General features: G+C 44.0%; 1 protein-coding gene across 2 annotated transcripts in view; it reads left to right on the top strand.

Annotated features, from left to right (window-relative positions):
* sik3 (SIK family kinase 3) overlaps window positions 1–23,159 on the top strand; it is a 46,431-nt gene that overhangs the window by 9,077 nt on the left and 14,195 nt on the right. The window contains exons 2-15 of one of the 2 annotated variants that reach the window (XM_036962043.2): window positions 12,769–12,885; window positions 13,113–13,176; window positions 13,424–13,585; window positions 13,718–13,842; window positions 14,122–14,245; window positions 14,362–14,480; window positions 14,616–14,726; window positions 14,848–14,982; window positions 18,641–18,718; window positions 19,371–19,480; window positions 19,714–19,870; window positions 19,985–20,134; window positions 22,036–22,109; window positions 22,583–22,717. In XM_036962043.2, the coding sequence (XP_036817938.2) occupies window positions 12,769–12,885; window positions 13,113–13,176; window positions 13,424–13,585; window positions 13,718–13,842; window positions 14,122–14,245; window positions 14,362–14,480; window positions 14,616–14,726; window positions 14,848–14,982; window positions 18,641–18,718; window positions 19,371–19,480; window positions 19,714–19,870; window positions 19,985–20,134; window positions 22,036–22,109; window positions 22,583–22,717 (1,661 nt within the window). The remainder of the gene's footprint in view (window positions 1–12,768; window positions 12,886–13,112; window positions 13,177–13,423; window positions 13,586–13,717; window positions 13,843–14,121; window positions 14,246–14,361; window positions 14,481–14,615; window positions 14,727–14,847; window positions 14,983–18,640; window positions 18,719–19,370; window positions 19,481–19,713; window positions 19,871–19,984; window positions 20,135–22,035; window positions 22,110–22,582; window positions 22,718–23,159) is intronic. The other variant, XM_036962045.2, reaches the window with a different exon arrangement.

Genomic DNA, 23,159 nt, shown 5'->3' with positions numbered 1-23,159 from the left:
AGGAGGAATGGGAAAAAAATTCAGTCTCTCGATGTGCAAAACTGATAGAGACATACCCCAAGCGACTTACAGCTGTAATCGCAGCAAAAGGTGGCGCTACAAAGTATTAACTTAAGGGGGCTGAATAATTTTGCACGCCCAATTTTTCAGTTTTTGATTTGTTAAAAAAGTTTGAAATATCCAATAAATGTCGTTCCACTTCATGATTGTGTCCCACTTGTTGTTGATTCTTCACAAAAAAATACAGTTTTATATCTTTATGTTTGAAGCCTGAAATGTGGCAAAAGGTCGCAAAGTTCAAGGGGGCCGAATACTTTCGCAAGGCACTGTACACTACTTATTCATTACTGCTGCAGGTCTTGTTGTAGTGCAGAGTGGAAATGGGAAGAATACTCATTGTATGGCTTATAAAAGTGTTGAATATAAAGTGTTGACAGTGCTGAGTAAGAACTTAAACATGAACTCATTAATAAAAACAGCATCTCGTTGCTGTAGTTGTTGACAGTCTCTCTCTCTTCACGGTTTGAAACGTTTTGAAATCTGTCTTAACTTTGCTGTAGCTTTCTTTTATACCTGCCACATCACTGCAGACAGTCATCTGAGCCACCCGATTGGCCAGCGGTAGGCCTACAGTGCACATGATTTGCTCTCTGGGCCCGCCGGGAAGGTAGCGTTTGTACCTCCAGAGACATGAAATGGTTCAAAATAGCAACAGTTCACCTACTCGGCACGCAGAGCAGCTGAATCGGATGCACCTACCGTCAACTGCCAGAGACTAATAAAACAAACAGGAACACAAGTCTTTATTGTTGGATTTTTTTGCGGAAATGTTTGAGATCGACCGGTTGGTGACCACTGCTCTAGAAAGTTGAGTGAAGTTCAAACTCATGCTTCTCTCTGTGGGCTGATATTTCTGCCCAGGAGCTGGGCGGCAGTCTTGGGCTACTGCACGTGCCACGTGCACAGTTTAGGGTGAACATTGCTGTTACCCTACTTATTGGTATCTCCAGTGGCGATTTTTAGCATGTAAATCTTGGTGGGGCAAAAAAAAAATTGTTGGATGCATTCCAGCAAAGCCACCAAACAATACATTAATAGAACTATAACGGTGACAAACAATGCCCACAAACTGTTAGGGCAGACATAAAGCTATCCCGACCGCAGAGTCCCGACACTTCTATTATAGAATATTGTGTGTGCTGAAATTGCATGTGCAAGCCAAGCACAACCACCTACTAGAGGCCGACCGATTATTCGGACTGGACGATTAATTAGGGACGATTTCAAGTTTTCATAACAATCGGTAATCTGCATTTTTGGACACCGATTGTGGCCCGTTTTTAATTTTATTAACCTTTTTTAACTAAGCAAGTCAGTTAAGAACACATTCTTATTTTCAATGACGGCCTAGGTGGGGAGGTTAACTGCCTTGTTCAGGGGCAGAACGACAGATTTTTACCTTGTCAGCTCGGGGATTCGATCCTGCAACCTTCCGCTTTCTAGTCCAACGCTCTAACCACCTGCCCTCCACGAGGAGCCTGCGTGGCAGGCTGACTACCTGTTACGCGAGTGCAACAAGGAGCCAAGGTAAGTTGCTAGCTAGCATTAAACTTATCTTATAAAAAACTATCAACCTTAACATAATCACTAGTTAACTACACATGGTTGATTATATTAGTAGTTTATCTAGCATGTCCTGCGTTGCTTATAATCGATGCGCTGCCTGTTAATTTCTCATCGAATCACAGCCTACTTCACCAAACGGGTGATGATTTAACAAGCACATTCGCGAAAAACCAATGCACCAATGTGTACCTAACCATAAACATCAATGCCTTTCTTTAAAATCAATACACAAGCATATATTTTTAAACCTGCATATTTAGTTAATATTGCCTGCTAACACGACTTTCTTTTAACTAGGGAAATTGTGTCACTTCTCTTGCATTCCGTGCACCTTGGCGAACTGTGTGAAGACCATTTATTCCTAACAAAGACCGTAATTAATTTGCCAGAATTGTACATAATTATGACAACATTGAAGGTTGTACAATGTAACAGCAATATTTAGACTTAGGGTTGCCACCCGTTAGATAAAATACGTAACGGTTCCGCATTCCACTGAAAGAATAAATGTTTTGTTTTCTAAATGATAGTTTCCGGATTTGGCCATATTAATGACCTAAGGCTCATATTTCTTTGTGTTTTATGTTATAATTAAGTCTATGATTTGATAGAGCAGTCTGACTGAGCGGTGGTAGGCAGCAGCAGGCTCGTAAGCATTCATTCAAACAGCACTTTCGTGTGCTTCAAGCATTGACCTGTTTATGACTTCAAGCCTATCAACTCCCGAGATTAGGCTTGTGTAACCGATGTGAAATGGCTAGCTAGTTAGCGGTGTGCGCGCTAATAGTGTTTCAATCGGGGACGGCACTCGCTCTGAGACCTTGAAGTAGTTGTTCCCCTTGCTCTGCAAGGGCCGTGGAATTTGTGGAGCAATGAATAACAATGCTTCGAGGGTGGCTGTTTTCGATGTGTTCCTAGTTCGAGCCCAGGTAGGGGCGAGGAGGGGGACGGAAGCTATACTGTTACACTGGCAATACTAAAGTGCCTATAAGAACATCCAATAGTCAAAGGTATATGAAATACAAATGGTATAGAGAGAAATAGTCCTATAATTCCTATAATAACTACAACCTAAAACTTCTTACCTGGGAATATTGAAGACTCATGTTAAAAGGAACTGCCAGCTTTCATATGTTCTCATGTTCTGAGCAAGGAACTTAAACTTTAGCTTTTTTACATGGCACATATTGCACTTTTGCTTTCTTCTCCAATACTTTGTTTTTGCATTATTTAAACCAAGTTGAACTTTTCATTATTTATTTGAGGCTAAATTGATTTTATTGATGTATTATAATGAGTTAAAATAGAAGTGTTCATTCAGTATTGTTGTCATTATTACAAATAAATAAATAAATAAAAAGAATCGGCCGATATAATCGGTATCGGCTTTTTTTTGGTCCTCCAATAATCGGTATCGGCGGTGAAAAATCATAGTCGGTCGACCTCTACCACCTACTATCAGTAGCACTGTCAAAGCTGTACAATACAGTAGCCAAACAAGCACACACCAGGCCACGTATGCGTTTACAATACCGCGTTGGTGAAAATAGACCAAATGATTAGGGTGAGGCACATGGGCTACTAACGGCTTACTACACAACATACACTTAGTATTACTTTCTTAGCTACAGTAACATATCTCCCTGTCATATTACATCATTTATGCAGCAGCATACAATACATTTTTGGACTCACCTTGTGAAGGTGGCACAGCAGTTCTCTGTGGGCAAATTGTGTCATCAAACTTCAAAGTCTGGCTTTCTCTGAATTTATGGTGGGAACTCTTGGAAAAGAAAATCACAGCCATTCCATTGAATAGCAGGCGAATGTTAGTGGTTTCTTTGCAACGCTTGCAGATTCCTTCCAAACGACTCATTGTTGAATTTGCGATTTCCAACTTGTTGGGTAATCTTCATGGCCAATGAGCACCGATATGTTTTATCTATAATTTATCCTCGTTATTTCTCTTAATTTGACAAGGATTAAAAAGGATTTGCCAGTAGATTGTCGACTTGATGACAACTGATGAGGACTGCTAGCTAAGACTTTGAAAGGTAGATGTTGACATGATCAGTCCAATCAAAGCTACTGTAGATAAATGTGATTTGATGTAATTTTATCTGTGGCCAATAACCTTGAGCCTTCTTGGATGGGCACTAATAATCTAAGTCTATAGCAGAACCCAAAGGGCTCAAATTATTGATGTCTACCCTTAAAGGCGGGTGATGTAGTGTCCCTGAGCCAATCACGGTGGAATGTTCTTATTTTCAGCTAGCCTGCCCCACAACCACAGAAAGCACTGAGCTAGGCTGAAACGCCTGCATTTTGGAGCTGCCTGTTTGCATGCGGCTTTATTAACTCAATTATATACAGTGCCTTGCGAAAGTATTCGGCCCCCTTGAACTTTGCGACCTTTTGCCACATTTCAGGCTTCAAACATAAAGATATAATACTGTTTTTTTTTGTGAAGAATCAACAACAAGTGGGACACAATCATGAAGTGGAACGACATATATTGGATATTTCAAACTTTTTTAACAAATCAAAAACTGAAAAATTGGGCGTGCAAAATTATTCAGCCCCCTTAAGTTAATACTTTGTAGCGCCACCTTTTGCTGCGATTACAGCTGTAAGTCACTTGGGGTATGTCTCTATCAGTTTTGCACATCGAGAGACTGAAATTTTTTCCCATTCCTCCTTGCAAAACAGCTCGAGCTCAGTGAGGTTGGATGGAGAGCATTTGTGAACAGCAGTTTTCAGTTCTTTCCACAGATTCTCGATTGGATTCAGGTCTGGACTTTGACTTGGCCATTCTAACACCTGGATATGTTTATTTTTGAACCATTCCATTGTAGATTTTGCTTTATGTTTTGGATCATTGTCTTGTTGGAAGACAAATCTCCGTCCCAGTCTCAGGTCTTTTGCAGACTCCATCAGGTTTTCTTCCAGAATGGTCCTGTATTTGGCTCCATCCATCTTCCCATCAATTTTAACCATCTTCCCTGTCCCTGCTGAAGAAAAGCAGGCCCAAACCATGATGCTGCCACCACCATGTTTGACAGTGGGGATGGTGTGTTCAGGCTGATGAGCTGTGTTGCTTTTACGCCAAACATAACGTTTTGCATTGTTGCCAAAAAGTTCAATTTTGGTTTCATCTGACCAGAGCACCTTCTTCCACATGTTTGGTGTGTCTCCCAGGTGGCTTGTGGCAAACTTTAAACAACACTTTTTATGGATATCTTTAAGAAATGGCTTTCTTCTTGCCACTCTTCCATAAAGGCCAGATTTGTGCAATATACGACTGATTGTTGTCCTATGGACAGAGTCTCCCACCTCAGCTGTAGATCTCTGCAGTTCATCCAGAGTGATCATGGGCCTCTTGGCTGCATCTCTGATCAGTCTTCTTCTTGTATGAGCTGAAAGTTTAGAGGGACGGCCAGGTCTTGGTAGATTGCAGTGGTCTGATACTCCTTCCATTTCAATATTATCGCTTGCACAGTGCTCCTTGGGATGTTTAAAGCTTGGGAAATCTTTTTGTATCCAAATCCGGCTTTAAACTTCTTCACAACAGTATCTCGGACCTGCCTGGTGTGTTCCTTGTTCTTCATGATGCTCTCTGCGCTTTTAATAACGGACCTCTGAGACTATCACAGTGCAGGTGCATTTATACGGAGACTTGATTACACACAGGTGGATTGTATTTATCATCATTAGTCATTTAGGTCAACATTGGATCATTCAGAGATCCTCACTGAACCTCTGGAGAGAGTTTGCTGCACTGAAAGTAAAGGGGCTGAATAATTTTGCACTCCCAATTTTTCAGTTTTTGATTTGTTAAAAAAGTTTGAAATATCCAATAAATGTCATTCCACTTCATGATTGTGTCCCACTTGTTGTTGATTCTTCACAAAAAAATACAGTTTTATATCTTTATGTTTGAAGCCTGAAATGTGCCAAAAGGTCGCAAAGTTCAAGGGGGCCGAATACTTTCGCAAGGCACTGTATATACACAGCCGTTCAAAAGTTTGGGCTCACTTAGCAATGTCCTTGTTTTTGTCCATTAAAATAACATCGAATTGATCAGAAATACAGTGTAGACATTGTTAATGTTGTAAATTACAATTGTAGCTGGAAATCGCTGATTTTTTATGGAATATCTACATAGGCGTACAGAGGCCCATTATCAGCAACCATCACTCCTGTGTTCCAATGGCACGTTGTGTTAGCTAATCCAAGTGTCATTTTAAAAGGCTAATTGATCATTAGATAACCCTGAAAACTGTTGTGCTAATTAAAGAAGCAATTAAACCGGCCTTCTTTAGACTAGTTGAGTATCTGGTGCATCAGCACTTGTGGATTCGAATGCAGGCTCAAAAGGGCCAGAAACAAAGACTTTTCTTCTGAAACTCGTCAGTCTATTCTTGTTCAGAGACGTTAAGGCTATTCCATGTGAGCTATTGCCAAGAAACTGAAGATCTCATACAATGCTGTGTACTACTCCCTTCACAGAACAGCGCAAACTGGCTCTAACCAGAATAGAAAGAGGAGTTGGAGGCCCCGGTGCACAACTGAGCAAGAGGGCAAGTACATTAGTGTGTCTAGTTTGAGAAACAGACGCTTCACAAGTCCTCAACTGGCAGCTTCATTAAATAGTACCTGAAAAACAGCAGTCTCAACGTCAACAGAGAAGAGGCGACTCCGGGATGCTGGCCTCAGAGCTGCAAAGAAAAAGCCGTATCCCAGACTGGCCAATAAAAATAAAAGATTAAGATGGACAAAAGAACACAAACACTGGACAGAGGAAGATTGGAAAAAACTGTTATGGACAGACAAATCTAAGTTTGAGGTGTTCGGATTACAAAGAAGAACATTCATTAGACTCAGAAAAAATGAAAATATGCTGGAGGAGTGCTTGACGCCATCTGTCAAGCATGGTGGAGGCAATGTGATGGTCTGGGGGTGGGTGTAAAGTGGGAGATGTGTACAGGGTAAAAGGGATCTTGAAGGAAAGCCATCACTCTATTTTGCAACGCCATGCCACACCCTGTGGACAGAGCTTAATTGGAGCCAATTTCCTCCTACAACAAGACAATAACCCAAAGCACAGCTCCAAACTATGCAATAACTATTTAGGGAAGAAGCAGTCAGCTGGTATGTCTATAATGGAGTGGCCAGCACAGTCACCGGATCTCAACCCGATTGAGCTGGTATGGGAGCAGCTTGACCGTATGATATGTAAGAAGTGCCCATCAAGCCAATCCAATTTGTAGAAGGTGCTTCAGGAAGCATGGAGTGTGACATCTCTTCAGATTACCTCAACAAATTGACAACTAGAATGCCAAAGGTCTGCAAGGCTATAATTGTTGCAAATGGAGGATTCTTTGACGAAAGCAAAGTTTGAAGGACACAATTATTATTTCAATTAAAAATAATTATTTATAACCTTGTCCACGTCTTGACTATATTTCCTATTCATTTTGCAGCTCATTTCATGTATGTTTTCCTGGAAAACGAGGACATTTCTAAGTGACCCAGAACTTTTGAACGGTAGTGTATATTTCTTTGCATTGTTTGCAAACTGACATGTGACGTGTATCCCTCATGATATTATTATAGGCAAGGCTAAATCCACAAAACCAGTCTGTTTCATTTAGTTTGTGTTAACCTCTTTTGTTCTATTGTAACTTTTTAAACATCATTTGTATTCCGTCTTCGATATCCAGATTGACATTTTTTGTTTTTCATATTCGACTCTCTGAGCTCTCCACGGTCATCCGCTGTTATATAAAGCCTGAAAGGAATTTCATGATGACAGTCGTCGTTTGTATATGAAACTTGAAAAGTCCTCTTGTCCACATTCCGTTGGTGTAATTGTCAGCAGCACAGTCGTGTTGTTTAGAGCGCCTTGCCCCAAATAATCTGCTGGCGTGGTAAACCTATTTCTTTCTCCTGTTCATTTTGTTCCTGGTTGCTACGTCTCAGCAGTGGCGTGGTGCTATGGTTAGGTCAACAGTCTTGTGATCGCGGGGGCTATGTGACACTTCAGCTTAACCGGCTCTCTTCTGTATCCATATCTTTCAATGGAAAATTCCCAAAGTAATGCAGGCCAGACACGTCACCCCTCCCAAGTAGATTACTGTAACTATAACTGTACATTATAAACCAGCCAGTAGTTCCAACTACAACTGGCTATTGAACTGAATTGCGTGTGTGAGGAAATGAGTTGAGCTAGTCATTATGATAGTGTGTCCAAACTCCTCTATTGGTGCTCAGCTTATCAGGCCAAATGATGTTCTCTCAAACATCCTGCAGGCGCCAGCTTTTATAGGCCAGCGTAGCTCTCTCTTCCAGTTTTGATTTCGGACCGATTTCCTTATTTTGAGTCCATTTGCATGGAGAGGGACTTGATGTTCCCAAAGTATTTGGGTTTGCGGCGTGAGACCGGGAGTGTGATCTCAATGCCCCATGACCTTTCTCCCTCATTTGGGCTTTTCTGTTTTTACTGTGTAATACTGTGTGTGTGGTGTTCATTCTGTGTGTAGTGTGGTGTTCATTCTCTCTCTGTGTGTATGTATGTATGTATGTATGTGTGTGTGTGTGTGGTGTGGTGGTTATTCTGTGTGTGTGTGTGTGTAGTGTGGTGGTCATTCTGTGTGTGGTGTTCACTGTGTGTGTAGTGTGGTGTTCACTGTGTGTGTCGTGTGGTGGTCATTCTGTGTGGTGTTAATTTGTGTTTGTGTGTGTGTGGTGTTCGTTCTGTGTGTGGTGTGGTGTTCAATGTGTGTATTGTGTGTGTGTTTTTCAAGTGTGTCACTGCTCCAGATGCTGGACCTCGTACCCACAATGGGGTGGAGGGGTGCTAGAACACCATGTGCCTGGCTCTTCCTTTTCCTGTCCACTAGCCGGAAATGGGCCCGCAGCTTGCTCTCAGATGGCCCCATTCTATTATCTCGGCCAAGAACATAGAGGGGGAAGAGTAGCATCAGATATTACCACTATTCCCAGAATGTGAAGCCAGCTCACAAGGATGTTTAGAGAGCAGGTTTTCGTCTCATTCTTGACAGACCATCGCATTACACTGTTGGGCTAATTTATTCATTTATTCATTAGCCTCAACCCTGACGTCGAGCTGACACGTCACAGTTAGTGGTAAAAGAATTGATTAGATCAGCAAGGTGTCAAACTCAATTGCTGGAGGGTCGTGTGTTTGCGAGGTTTCCCATCTCCCTTGTACTTGATCGATACATTTAAGGTAATTGATTAGTTAGGAACCCCTCACCTGGTTGTCTAGGTCTTCATTAGACACAAAAGGAAATAACAAAAACAAGCAAAAACACACAGTGCCTTCAAAAAGTATTCATACCCCTTGACTTATTCCACATTTTGTTGTGTTACAGCCTGAATTCAAAATGGATAAAAACATTCTCACCCATCTACACACAATACCCTTTAATTACAAAGTGAAAATATGTTTTTAGAATTGTTTTCAAATGTATTGAAAATGAAATACATTTACATAACTATTCACACCCCTGAGACCATACACAGCGATTACAGCTGTGAGTCTTTCTTGGTAAGTCTAAGAGCTTTGCACACCTGGATTCTACAATATTTGTCTGTTATTCTTTTCAAAATTATTCAAGCTCTGTCAAGTTGATTATTGATCATTCCTAGACAAACAGTCACTGTCATCTTGGTAAGCAACTCCGTTGTAGATGTGGCCTTGTGTTCCCATTGTCTGGTGGAAAGCAGACTGAGCCAGGTTTTCCTCTAGGATTTGTCCTGTGCTTAGCTCCATCTGTTTATTTTTTATCCTGAAAAACTCTGCAGTTCTTAACGATTACAAGCATACCCATAACATGATGCAGCCACAACTATGCTTGAAAATATGTGGTACTCAGTAATGTGTTGTATTGGATTTGCCCCAAACATCATGCTTTGTATTCAGGCCAAAAATGTAATTGCTGTGTTTTTTTTGCAGTATTACCTGTGCGTTTAAAAAAAAAAACAATACAAAACATACAAACGACAACATAACAGATGCACACAAACATCCACAACATCAACTCTGCCCAGAACCACCTGATCACAGCACCATCTCCAGTGCCAGTAACACTCTCTGCCACATGGCCTCAAACTGCACCATGTTGTTTCTCTCTGTTGCCCACACGCACTTTCAACATTTAGATAATAAAGCATTTGACCTTTCCATTGTGTTAACGATGGGGAATTGGTTGATTTCCAGTTAGGTATACATTTTTTTCAAAATGATTGATGAGAAACGAATCGCCCAACCCACTGGGTATCTGACTGCACCCTCAAATGCCTAATTGCAAACAGGACGCATGTTTTGGAATATTTGTTATTCTGTACAGGCTTCTTTCTTTTCACTCCCATTTAGGTTCGTATTGTGGACTAACTACACTGTCGTTGATCCATTGTCAGTTTTCTCCTATCACAGCCATTCAACTCAAACTGTTTGAAAGTCACCATTGATCTCATGGTGAAATCCCTGAAATCCTCTCCGGCAACTGATTTGGGAAGGATGCCTGTATCTTTGTGGTAACTGGGTGTATTGGTACAACATTGAAAGTGTAATTAATAACTTCACCATGCTCAAAGGGATATTCAATGTCTGCTTTCAAGATTATTTTTTTTTACCCATCTACCAATTAGGTGCCATTCTTTGTGAGGCGTTGGAAAACCTCCCTGGTCTTTGTGGTTGAATCTGTGTTTGAAATCCACTGCTCGCCTGAGGGACCTTACAATTATCTGTATGTGTGGGATACAGAGATGAGGTAGTCATTAAAAAATCATGTTGCACAAAGAGTGAGTCCATGCAACTTATTATGTGCATCGCTGAGGACATTATTATTCCTGCACTTATTCAGGCTTGCCAGAACAAAGTGGTGCAATACTTATTGACTCAAGACATTTTCATTTTTTATTAATTTTGAAAAACATAATTCCACTTTGACATTGTGGGGTATTTAATTCAATTTAAATTCAGGCTGTAACAAAACAAAATGTGGAAAAAGGTCGAGGGGCGTGAATACTTTCTGAAGGTGCTGTAGCCCTCAAGGAATTGAGTTTGACACCCCTGGGTTGTATACGCTGACCTGTTATTTCAGTGCCATTATGTTAGTTAACCCCTCCCCTAAGGTCTCTGTCAATGTCAGGTTAGCTGCGGGGGCTCAGCTTAGTTGTAGGCGTGCGCCCCTCGTTGGGTCTTTGACAGGCGCTAGGCTATTTATAAAATCCATGTCTTATTTATTATATGATCAACATGTTAGGCTAATTCCTCGAACCTATAAGGCAAATTCCCTGGCTTTTGCGGATGGTGTGAGATGAGAGAGGTGGGAATATTTGCTTTCTTTGTCTCCATGTTGGTGGTTCTTTATCTAAGCCAAAGGAAGTGTCTGATTATCTGATATGAATTAATTTGATTTATTTTTAATTCACCTTTATTTAACCAGGTAGGCAAGTTGAGAACAAGTTCTCATTTGCAATTGCGACCTGGCCAAGATGAGGCGGCAGGGTAGGCTAGTGGTTTTATGATGGTATGTTTGGCAGCATGCGTGAAGGATGCTTTGTTGCGAAATAGGAAGCCAATTCTAGATTTAACTTTGGATTGGAGATGTTTAATGTGAATCTGGAAGGAGAGTTTACAGTCTAACCAGACACCTAGGTATTTGTAGTTGTCCACATATTCTAAGTCGGAACCGTCCAGAGTAGTGATGCTGGACGGGTGGGCAGGTGCAGGTAGCGATCGGTTGAAGAGAATGCATTTGGTTTTACTTTTACTTGCATTTGGTATTTAAGAGCAGTTGGAGGCCACAGAAGGAGAGTTGTATGGCATTGAAGCTCATCTGGAGGGTTGTTAACACAGTGTCCAAAGAAGGGCCAGAAGTATACAGAATGATGTCATTTGCGTAGAGGTGGATCAGAGACTCACCAGCAGCAAGAACGACATCATTGATGTATACAGAGAAGAGAGTTGGCCCAAGAATTGAACCCTGTGGCACCCCCATAGAGACTGCCAGACTGCCGGGCAACAGGCCCTCCGATTTGACACACAAGTAGTTGGTGAACCAGGCGAGGCAATCATTTGAGAAACCAAGGCTACCGAGTCTGCCGATGAGGATGTGGTGATTGACAGAGTCGAAAGCCTTGGCCAGGTCAATGAATACGGCTGCACAGTATTGTTTCTTATTGATGGTGGTTAAGATATTGTTTAGGACCTTGAGCATGGCTGAGGTGCACCCATGACCAGCTCTGAAACCAGATTGCATAGCGGATTAGGTGCGGTGGGATTCGAAATGGTCGGTAATCTGTTTGTTGACTTGGCTTTCGAAGACCTTAGAAAGGCAGGGTAGGATAGATATAGGTCCGTAGCAGTTTGGGTCAAGAGTGTCCCCCCCTTTGAAGAGGGGGATGACCGCAGCTGCTTTCCAATCTTTGGGCATCTCAGACGACACAAAAGAGGTTGAACAGGCTAGTAATAGGGGTTGCAACAATTTCGGCAGATCATTTTTTAGAAAGAAAAGATCCAGATTGTCTAGCCCGGCTGATTTATAGGGGTTCAGATTTTGCAGCTCTTTCAGAACATTAGCTGACTGGATTTGGGAGAAGGAGAAATGGGGAATGCTTGGGCGAGTTGCTGTTGGGGTACAGTGCTGTTGACCGGGGTAGGGTTAGCCAGGTGGAAAGCATGGCCAGCCGTAGAAAAATGCTTATTGAAATTCTCAATTATAGTGGATTTATCGGTGGTGACAGAGTTTCCTATCCTCAGTGCAGTGGGCAGCTGGGAGGAGGTGTTCTTATTCTCCATGGACTTTACAGTCCCAGAACTTTTTTGGTTTTGTGTTGCAGGAAGCAAATTTCTGCTTGATAAAGCTAGCCTTGGCTGAGTTCCAAATGGCACCCTACTACCTATACAGTGCACTACCTTTAGTGCAGTCAATAGGGAATAGGGTGCCACTGTGTCCCTGATCAGTGCTCTGACTTTGACCTCCTGTTGATGAGTTGGGTATGGTCACTCATTGATGAGTCATTTTGCTCAAATGGTTTTGGTTCGCTTGAAATGGTTCAATAGATATCTTGTACTAACTCCCACTCCGTTGTCTTTCTGTCTCTGTTCAGGTGGCCATCAAAATAGTGGACAAGACCCAGCTGGACGATGAGAACCTGAAGAAGATCTTCAGGGAGGTGCAGATCATGAAGATGCTGAGGCACCCTCACATCATTCGTCTCTACCAGGTCAGTAGATCACAGCTCTGGGGTGGAGTTTGCTCTAAGTACAGATCTAGGATCCCTTCCCACAACCATAACCTTAACCGTTTGTATGGAGAATGCAAATCTGACCCAAGATCAGTGTCTACAGGCAACTTCACCCTAAACCGGATCCACACTGCTGATGCCGTATGTTTAGTGATGTTGACTGAAGCGGTTATATTGTCAATGCAAATGTCTGTCTCTCTCATCAGGTAATGGAGACCGAGAGGATGATCTACCTGGTAACAGAATATGCCAGTGGCGGGGAGATTTTTGGTAAGTTTGTCTTTTGTAGTGAGCCATTGTCTTTTTGTATGCTCCACTTGTGCACAATTGTATGGTTTACTACCTATATCAATGGCTCTGACTAGTGACGATCTGTTTGTCTGTGATCCTGCGTTTGACGTCGCCATTGTTTCAATGTGATGTGAAGTGGTGGATCTCGGGGAAATGCAAAGCAAAACCCCTGTAAAATGCAAATTAACTGAATTTGAACTTTGGCCTCTCGCCTGTCTGTGTTCAGACCACCTGGTGGCCCACGGCAGGATGGCGGAGAAGGACGCGCGGCGGAAGTTCAAGCAGATCGTGGCGGCCGTCCACTTCTGCCACTGCCGCAACATCGTCCACCGAGACCTGAAGGCCGAAAACCTGCTCCTGGACCACAACCTCAACATCAAGATTGCCGGTATAGTTTTTCACTTGATTTCTAGGAGTGTGTTGGGGTAGATCACGGGAAGAGATCTACCCCCCCCCTCGCTTATCTCCTCTTTTTTTCCCTCCTCTCTTTTTTTTAACTTCTCTCCTTTGTCTATGGTAGACTTTGGCTTCAGTAACCTGTTCTCCAGAGGCCAGCTACTAAAGACCTGGTGTGGGAGTCCTCCCTATGCTGCCCCAGAGCTCTTTGAAGGGAAGGAGTACGACGGACCCAAAGTGGACATCTGGGTCAGTGTCCTAGTCTTAGTAATCCTAGTTCCTATAAGAAACAACCACAGCTACTCCTCATAGCCTACACTGGACCATGGCTACGTCCCAGTTCACACTTCCCGGCATAGATTTAACATTGGTCGACATTCCTTCCAGCCCATACTTACACCCCAATCCAGTGCTTTCAAATCCAACAGGGAGTGTGTCTATGCCCACTTTTGGAATAGGGTGGAGAGTCTCACCTATGAGGGATTACTCCTCCTCATCCTCTCTCTATCTCTCTCTCTCTGTGTGTAGAGTTTGGGCGTGGTGCTATATGTTCTGGTGTGTGGTGCCTTGCCATTTGACGGCAGCACCCTCCAGAACCTGAGGGCCCGGGTGCTGAGCGGGAAGTTCCGCATCCCCTTCTTCATGTCCACAGGTGAGACCCGATGCCAGCACTAGTACCTTGCAAGTTGAAACAATGGTGTCTTCTACGGGGTCTGACTGGCTGCTGTGCGTTGTGTTGCTCTTCTGACGCCATGTTCTCTCTGACAGACTGTGAGTACCTGATCCGACACATGCTGGTGCTGGAGCCCAGTAGGCGCCTCTCCATGGAGCAGATCTGTAAGAACAAGTGGATGAAGCAGGGAGACCCCGACCCAGAGTTTGAGAGGGTGAGTTCCCGAACTCTGGGTCCATCAAGCTGCTTTTGGATGATCTGGCAAGACTGCTCTGACCCATTGTCTTTGATTTCAATGAAGGATGGACCCAATGTTTTAATGGAATTTCTGTCTCTCTCTCTCTCTCAGTTGATAGTGGAATGTGAGCAGGTGAAGTCTGAGCGGGAGACAGAGCTCATCAACGAGCAGGTGCTGATGGCCATGTCTGAGATGGGACTGGACCGCGAGCGCACACTCCAAGTGGGACCAACACACACACTAGACACAAGATTGTTGCAGTAGACAAACGCTGTTGTGCATATGAAATGCCATTGGCTAACGGTTGTCTTGTTTTCACCCCTCTCTCGCCCGTTCTCTCCAGTCTCTGCACACTGATGCATACGATCACTACAGCGCCATCTACAGCCTGCTCTCTGACCGCCTGAAGAAACACAAGACCCTGCGCGTGGCCCCGCCCACACCCCGCACCATTGGCTACCCTCTCAACGCTGTACAGGTAACCTTTGCCCCTCGGATCTACAGATTCTAAGGAATCTGATTTGATTGGTTACTAAGATTATATGGAACGGATACCATATCATGGTTTAGTTATACAATTAGGTGTCTTTTTGGGGGTTAGAGGTATATAACTTGTGGAGCAAACTGGCCTAATGTAGTTCACTTTAGAAAAAGATAAATAATATTTTTGTATTTCTCCCCTCCCCCTTCCGTCGGTTCACTCTCGTGCATTTCTCTGGTAGTCACTACTTTACCTCAGATCCCTTTGTACTTCAGTGAATGATGAAGCCTACAAGAGAGGAATGGAAACGTCTCGTTGTAGCCAAGGACACATCACTAACATCAGAGCCATTCAAAGGAAAGAGCGATGTTTTAGCGAAATTTGATAGTTGTCTTTGACAACGAAGGAACTGAGCAGAAGGCTTGGGCTCCCAAATTGGCGCAGCGGTCTAAGGCACTGCATCTCAGTGCTTGAGGCGTCACTGCAGCACTAGTACCGGCTGTATCACAACCGGCCGTGATTGGGAGTCCCATAGGGCAGCGCACAATTGGCCCAGCCTCGTCCGGGTTTGGCCCATGTAGGCTATCATTGTTAATACGTTTTTAACTGACTTGCCTAGTTAAAGGTTACATTTTTTTTATAAAAATACTGCAGTTTAATCAAATGCCAACCGGAGAACGGAACAAGCGGCATTAGCTGCTTTACTACCGACAACGTTACCGGTCAAGCCCAATTGTTTGCCTATTTAACTAAACCTGTTCCATCTGAGGTGAAGAGGAGGATTGCCGGTACTACGATAGGGTGGCAGATATGGGCGCCAAAGACCTCCGGCCATTTAATCTGGTTTAGGGCAAAGGTTTTGAAATCGAGGCCCAAAGTCCATATCCGTGAATTAAACCGACTCTGGGTAAGTAGAAGGGCTGCCTTCATTGCCCACATCTCATAATGTGGTTGTTATTATCAGCTGTTTGTGCAGGCAACTGTCTCTTGAGCGACGAGCAGCTAACGGAAGCTATTTCTGCACGTAAAAATTTGCGCGGGATGGGAGTGATTTTTATCAGGACAGGAAAGTTCCGGGGTTATAGAATTGGTGCGGGATCAGAACAGTACAGGGAAAAATGTACAAGACTTGACAGGATTGAATTTTCACTCCCATATCAATCTTTAAAAGGCAGAACCGAATGTGACTACTTAGTACACTGAGTTCAGAGCTCACACTTGTTTAAACTATGGAAGAAGTTAGTAGTTTATTAATTTAGTCGTTTAGAGATTAGTGCTTTACAGTAACAAGATTTTTAATGTTTTTTTTTGTGATATTTGCAGGCAAAAATGCTTGATTTTGCTGCGGCAATTCTGACATTTTGGATGGCAACATGCAATGATTTTGTCCGATTTGATGAGGAAAAGTTTGACGCTTGATTGAACCATATTATGCGGTGATTGGTTTAAATTGCAAGCCCTCTCTTTGTACTGCGGTGATTGGTTTAAATTGCAAGCCCTCTCTTTGTACTGCGGTGATTGGTTTAAATTGCAAGCCCTCTCTTTGTACTGCGGTGATTGGTTTAAATTGCAAGCCCTCTTTTTGTACTGCGGTGATTGGTTTAAATTGCAAGCCCTCTCTTTGTACTGTGATGATTGGTTTAAATTGCAAGCCCTCTTTTTGTACTGCGGTGATTGGTTTAAATTGCAAGCCCTCTTTTTGTACTGCGGTGATTGGTTTAAATTGCAAGCCCTCTTTTTGTACTGCGGTGATGGGTCAGTTTTATGCCAAAATATTCAGATGATTTGACTGTTTTATGTGGAAATGGTGCGGTGATTGGTAAAGTGTGCAAGCCCTCGCATAATATGCGGGCCATTGTTGAATTTAAAAAATTATAATTGCAATCCTAGAGGGACTTTAGTGGTCCTCTGTAGCTCAGTTGGTAGAGCATGGCAGTTGCAACACCAGGATAGTGGGTTTGATTCCTGGGACCACCCGTACGTAAAATGTATGTATTCAGAAAGTATTCACACCCCTTGACTTTTTCCACATTTTGTTGTTACAAAGTGAAATTCAAATGGATTTAATTGTAATTTTTGTCAATGATTTACACAATTCTAACATTGGTAAAAATAAATAGAATAATCATAAATAACAAACACTAATGTATCTTGATTAGATAGGTAAAAATCTGATGTTCTGCACCTGAACAAGGCCGTTAACCCACTGTTCCTAGGCCGTCATTGTAAATAATAATTTGTTCTTAACTGACTTGCCTAGTTAAATACACTGCTCAAAAAAATAAAGGGAACACTTAAACAACACAATGTAGCTCCAAGTCAATCACACTTCTGTGAAATCAAAGGTCATACAGGCACGTGGAGGCCACACACACTACTGAGCCTCATTTTGACTTGTTTTAAGGACATTACATCAAAGTTTTCCACTTTAATTTTGAGCGTGACTCCAAATCCAGACCTCCATGGGTTGATAAATTAGATTTCCATTGATAATTCTTGTGTGATTTTGTTGTCAGCACATTCAACTATGTAAAGAAAAAAGTATCTAATAAGAATATTTCATTCATTCAGATCTAGGATGTGTTATTTTAGTGTTCCCTTTATTTTTTTGAGCAGTGTATATTGGAAAACAAACTATTCAATCCACCTGAGTCAATACATGTTAAAATGACCTTTGGCAGTTGTGAGTCTTTCTGGGTAAATCATTAAGAGCTTTCCACACCTGACACCTGGATAGTGCAACATTTGCCAATTTATTATTTTAAAAAATTCCTCAAGCTCTGTCACATTGGCTAATGATCATGGCTAGACAACCATTTTTAGGTCTTACCATAGGTTTTCAAGCAGATCTGTCAAAACTGTAACTCGGCCACTCAGGAACATTCACTGTCTTCTTGGTAAGCAACTCCAGTGTAGATTTGGCCTTGTGTTTTAGGTTATTATCCTGCCTGAAGGTAAATTCGTAGTGTCTGGTAGAAAGCAGACTGAACCAGGTTTTACTCTAGGATTTTGCCTGTGCTTAGCTCCACTCTTTTTTTCAAAAAATTTCTTTAAAAATATATTTTTTATTCCCACTTCTTTACGAATACAAGCATGCCCATAACATGATGCAGCCTACACTATGCATGGAAATATGAAGAGTGATACTTAGTAATGTGTTGTATTGGATTTGACCTAAACATAACACTTTGTATTCAAGACAAAATGTGAATTGCTTTGCCACATGTTTTGCAGTATTACTTTAGTGCCTTGTTGCAAATACAATACATGCTTTGGAATATTTTTATTCTGTACAGGGTTCCTTCTTTTCACTCTGTCAGTTAGGTTAGTATTTTGGAGTAACTACAATGTTGTTGATCCATCCTCAGTTTTCAGTAACTGTTGTAAAGTCACCATTGGTCTCACGGTGAAATCCCTGAGAGGTTTCCTTCCTCTCCGACAACTGAGTTAGGAAGGACGCCTGTATCTTTGTAGTGACCAAAGTGTAATTAACTTCACCATGCTCACACCATCCGTTATGTTGAGGTGAACAGAGTGACCCACATCCCCCTATCAGCAGGCCAGAGCAGATTGCTAGCCAATCAGGTTTGATCATGGAGTGACCTTAGATGTGTGTGTGTGTGTGTTTGTGTGTGCGCGTGTCTTTTTCCTGCAGACGGATCAGCAGGGTAATCCCGTTAGCATGAATGTCCCTCACGTCCAGCTGATCAACCCAGAGAACCAGATCGTTGAGGTTAGTGAGTCCACCCACATCCATTTCACAATCCTGCGATGCAGCTGCTCTAGTGACACTGACATGGTGGCCTGTTTGCTATGGTCGCTGTAAGATTATTATACACTTCTTTAAAGTCCAAGACGTTTTTTTTTTTATCTCGATACAAAATAATTTCTGGGTAACAATTTAAGTACCGTACTGCGATTTGTTTTCAATTAAACGGTCAAAAAGAAACAAAAATAGCTTTTTAGCAAAGAGCAATTTCTCAAGCAAGAATTTTGCTTGGACTGTAGTCTAAACTAGCTGTTGTTGGCAGTGACGTTTGGGACTCTCTATCTTATTGTTCTATTAGCTAATTTACCAGGCAGGCCAGAACTCCATCCCACCTAAACAGGCAGAGATTTCCACAATTTCACAGTATTATTCTAACCTCACAGTGAGGAAATATATAAAACTGCACTGGCCTTTTTAAGTAGGAACTTAAGAACTTGTAGACTAGACTAGATCTAGACTGCACAGCAATTGTGTTGTTTTGTGGGATCCTACACTAATATAACCCTGTGATTCACATACATCCAACTCTGAATTACTCAGATACACACTGGCATACCACATACAGAAAGGAATGCATTGTTACACATACAGATATTGTTTGTCCTTTGCTGTGTAGCCGGACGGAAACATGGCCCTGGACAGTGATGACGCAGAGGAGCCGTCTCCAGAGGCCATGGCTCGCTACCTGTCCATGAGGCGTCACACTGTTGGCGTCCCAGACCCCAGGTACTGTATTCACCTTGTCTCTCCTGTCTGTCCGCCGGTCTGGCCATTTGTCTGGCCGTCGGTCTGTCTTGCCGTCTGTCTGGCTGTTTGTCTGGCCGTCTTTTATCATTGTGTGTGTGTGTGTACGTACGTGTGTGTACTTGCGTGTGTGTGTGCGCGCATGCGCGTGTGTGCGTGCGTGTGTGTGTGTACATGTTTGCTTTCATCTCCTTGCTGACTGTGTTCTCTATCAGGACGGAGATGCAGGAGGACCTGCAGAAGCTGCCCCCTGGGTTCCCCCGTGTGGCCCCCCAGCCCCCCTTCCCCATGCCCCCCACCATGGGGCACATGCACACACTGATGCCCACCCAGAACCCACACCTGCAGCCCACACAGCAGCTGGAATACAAGGTGAGGGATCAGAAAGTGTGTGTGTGTGGTGTGACAGAGTATAGTTACATAGTCTATGTATATTTATATATGTATGGGCCAAACTGATGTTCCTCCCGCTCTCTGTCCCTCCAGGAGCAGTCCCTGCTGCAGCCGCCCACCCTGCAGCTGCTGAATGGCATGGGGCCCCTGGGCCGCAGGGCCTCGGATGGTGGGGCCAACATCCAGCTGCACGCCCAGCTACTGAAGAGGCCACGGGGACAGTCCCCTCTGGTCGCCAACCCTGTGAGTCCCTGCCCTCCCAATGTTAGTGTGTGTGTGTGTTTAAGAGCCAGAACTGGATTCAAATGCATGTGTATTTGTTATTTAAATACTTATTTTCTGTGTATAATGCGCGCTGTGTTAAGAAGCAGTGCGGCTCGGTTGGGTTGTGTTTCGGAGTACGCATGGCTCTCGACCTTCGTCTCTCCCGATCCCGTACGGGAGTTGTAGCGATGAGACAAGATAGTAACTACTAACAATTGGATACCATAAAAATACATTTTTTTTAAATGCCAACTATTTGAAAATATTTTCAAATACTTATTTGCAAATCGATTATTTTAAATACTGGGTTCAAATGCATGGGAGTATTTATTTGTATTTGAAAATATACTGTGTATTTGAGTATTTTCAAATACATGCCAGTACTTTCCCAGTGTATTTCCAAATACATCCCAGTATTCAACTACTTGTGTTAAAAATATATATATATATATATATTTTTAAAGTGTACTTTCAAATGTCTTTGAAAGTTAGCCTAAATACTATTTAAACCCAGGTCACTTAAGTTTTTGTCTAGTCCAGTCTACTATGCCATGTGCTCTGTCAGTGCCTATTAACCTGCTCTGTCAGTGCCTATTTACCTGCTCTGTCAGTGCCTATGTACCTGCTCTGTCAGTGCCTATGTACCTGCTCTGTCAGTGCCTATGTACCTGCTCTGTCAGTGCCTATGTACCTGCTCTGTCAGTGCCCATGTACCTGCTCTATCAGTGCCTATGTACCTGCTCTGTCAGTGCCTATTTACCTGCTCTGTCAGTGCCCATGTACCTGCTCTATCAGTGCCTATGTACCTGCTCTGTCAGTGCCTATTAACCTGCTCTGTCAGTGCCTATGTACCTGCTCTGTCAGTGCCTATTAACCTGCTCTGTCAGCGCCTATGTACCTGCTCTGTCAGTGCCTATTAACCTGCTCTGTCAGTGCCTATGTACCTGCTCTGTCAGTGCCTATGTACCTGCTCTGTCAGTGCCTATGTACCTGCTCTGTCAGTGCCTATGTACCTGCTCTGTCAGTGCCTATGTACCTGCTCTGTCAGTGCCCATGTACCTGCTCTGTCAGTGCCCATGTACCTGCTCTGTCAGTGCCCATGTACCTGCTCTGTCAGTGCCCATGTACCTGCTCTGTCGGTGCCCATGTACCTGCTCTGTCAGTGCCCATGTACCTGCTCTGTCAGTGCCCATGTACCTGCTCTGTCAGTGCCCATGTACCTGCTTTGTCAGTGCCCATGTACCTGCTCTGTCAGTGCCCATGTACCTGCTCTGTCAGTGCCCATGTACCTGCTCTGTCAGTGCCCATGTACCTGCTCTGTCAGTGCCCATGTACCTGCTCTGTCAGTGCCCATGTACCTGCTCTGTCAGTGCCTATGTACCTGCTCTGCCAGTGCCTATGTACCTGCTCTGCCAGTGCCTATGTACCTGCTCTGCCAGTGCCTATGTACCTGCTCTGCCAGTGCCTATGTACCTGCTCTGCCAGTGCCTATTTGCCTGCTCTGTCAGTGCCTATTTGCCTGCTCTGTCAGTGCCTATTTACCTGCTCTGTCAGTGCCTATTTACCTGCTCTGTCAGTGCCTATTTACCTGCTCTGTCAGTGCCAATGTACCTGCTCTGTCAGTGCCCATGTACCTGCTCTGTCAGTGCCCATTTACCTGCTCTGTCAGTGCCCATTTACCTGCTCTGTCAGTGCCTATTTACCTGCTCTGTCAGTGCCAATGTACCTGCTCTGTCAGTGCCAATGTACCTGCTCTGTCTACTGAGGTGACGGTGGTTTTATACACCCCCCACCTGTTTTCAGAGTGTCACTGTCCAACATTGTTTTTCCTCATGTTCTCTATCTCCTTGTCCCGTTCTCCCTCTCCCTCTCTCTTGCAGCACCCCATCGCGGCTGTGGCTCCGGTGGATGAGGAGGGATCTGACGGGGAGCCCGACCAGGAGGCGGTGCAGAGGTAAGCCTGGGAGGGTGACAGGGACAGGGGGGCTTTGGAGCGTGACCGTAGAAGCGCTGGTGTTCCTGGGTTACTGGGAGTTGAGATGCAAGTAGGCTGCAGCACTGCTTTCTGCCACCGGGGGACCTGGCCACTATTGTTCCGGTGCGCCCCTCTCATCACGCAACTGGCTTTCATAAGGCGATCAATCAACTCCTCTCCAACTTCTACCAAATCTACCTCTCTAAATCTCCTCTTAAAATATCTCTCTCTCTCATTTCAAATTATGCCGCCAAATTATCCCGCCACGGCTTCGCTTACACTAAGCTTGCTCAAACAATCCAATCCTCAAATTGGAACGGGGGGTTGTGGGCGTTATCTGATGTGTGATTCGTCCTGCCTGAAGGAAGGGTGAGGATGGGTTTTTTCCCCCTCCCCCAATGAGGACGGAGAGCTGACCAGTGCTGCTTCCTGTCTCCCTCCCCGCGGCCCAGGTACTTGGCGAACCGCTCCAAGCGGCACACGACGCACGCGCTCATGAGCACGGCGCACGGCGGTGAGCCGCTGGCAGACTCGCAGAGGCCCCAGGGCTCCCGACAGAGGGGGTGGGCCCCGGAGCAGCACTGCCGGTGAGGGGCCCCACACTGAGGCTGACAAACACCACGCCCCAGCCCAGGGGGGGCATGCATGGGCCCCCGACTCACAGCAACGAGGGAGCAGGGATAGTATCTAGAGATAGGGAAACAAGCACTAAATACACACATACACCCCCTTCACTGAGCCAAAAGTCCTCACTGGGGGGGGTGCATGGGCGCCAGCATTCAGCGAGCCAGGGAAAGGGGCACAGGAACTTAGGAAACATTCACAGAGACACATTCTCACGCTATAATGAGCTGGAAGTCCATACCGGGGGGGATGGGGGGGGGCATGAATGGGCTCCAGCCAGCACACAGGAGCAGGAACCTGGACCCTATTGCACCATGCAGGTTACACTATCACAGTCACCAGCTTGAAGCATACGACATGAGGACTTCTAGTGATCCAGGGGTAGGTAAGGTAACAGAACCAGTT

This window comes from Oncorhynchus mykiss, chromosome 24 (assembly GCF_057628025.1).
Source record: "Oncorhynchus mykiss isolate SJ-2025 chromosome 24, ASM5762802v1, whole genome shotgun sequence".
In the NCBI taxonomy this organism is placed as follows: Eukaryota; Metazoa; Chordata; class Actinopteri; order Salmoniformes; family Salmonidae; genus Oncorhynchus; species Oncorhynchus mykiss.
This window is presented reverse-complemented; position numbering and strand designations above follow the sequence as displayed.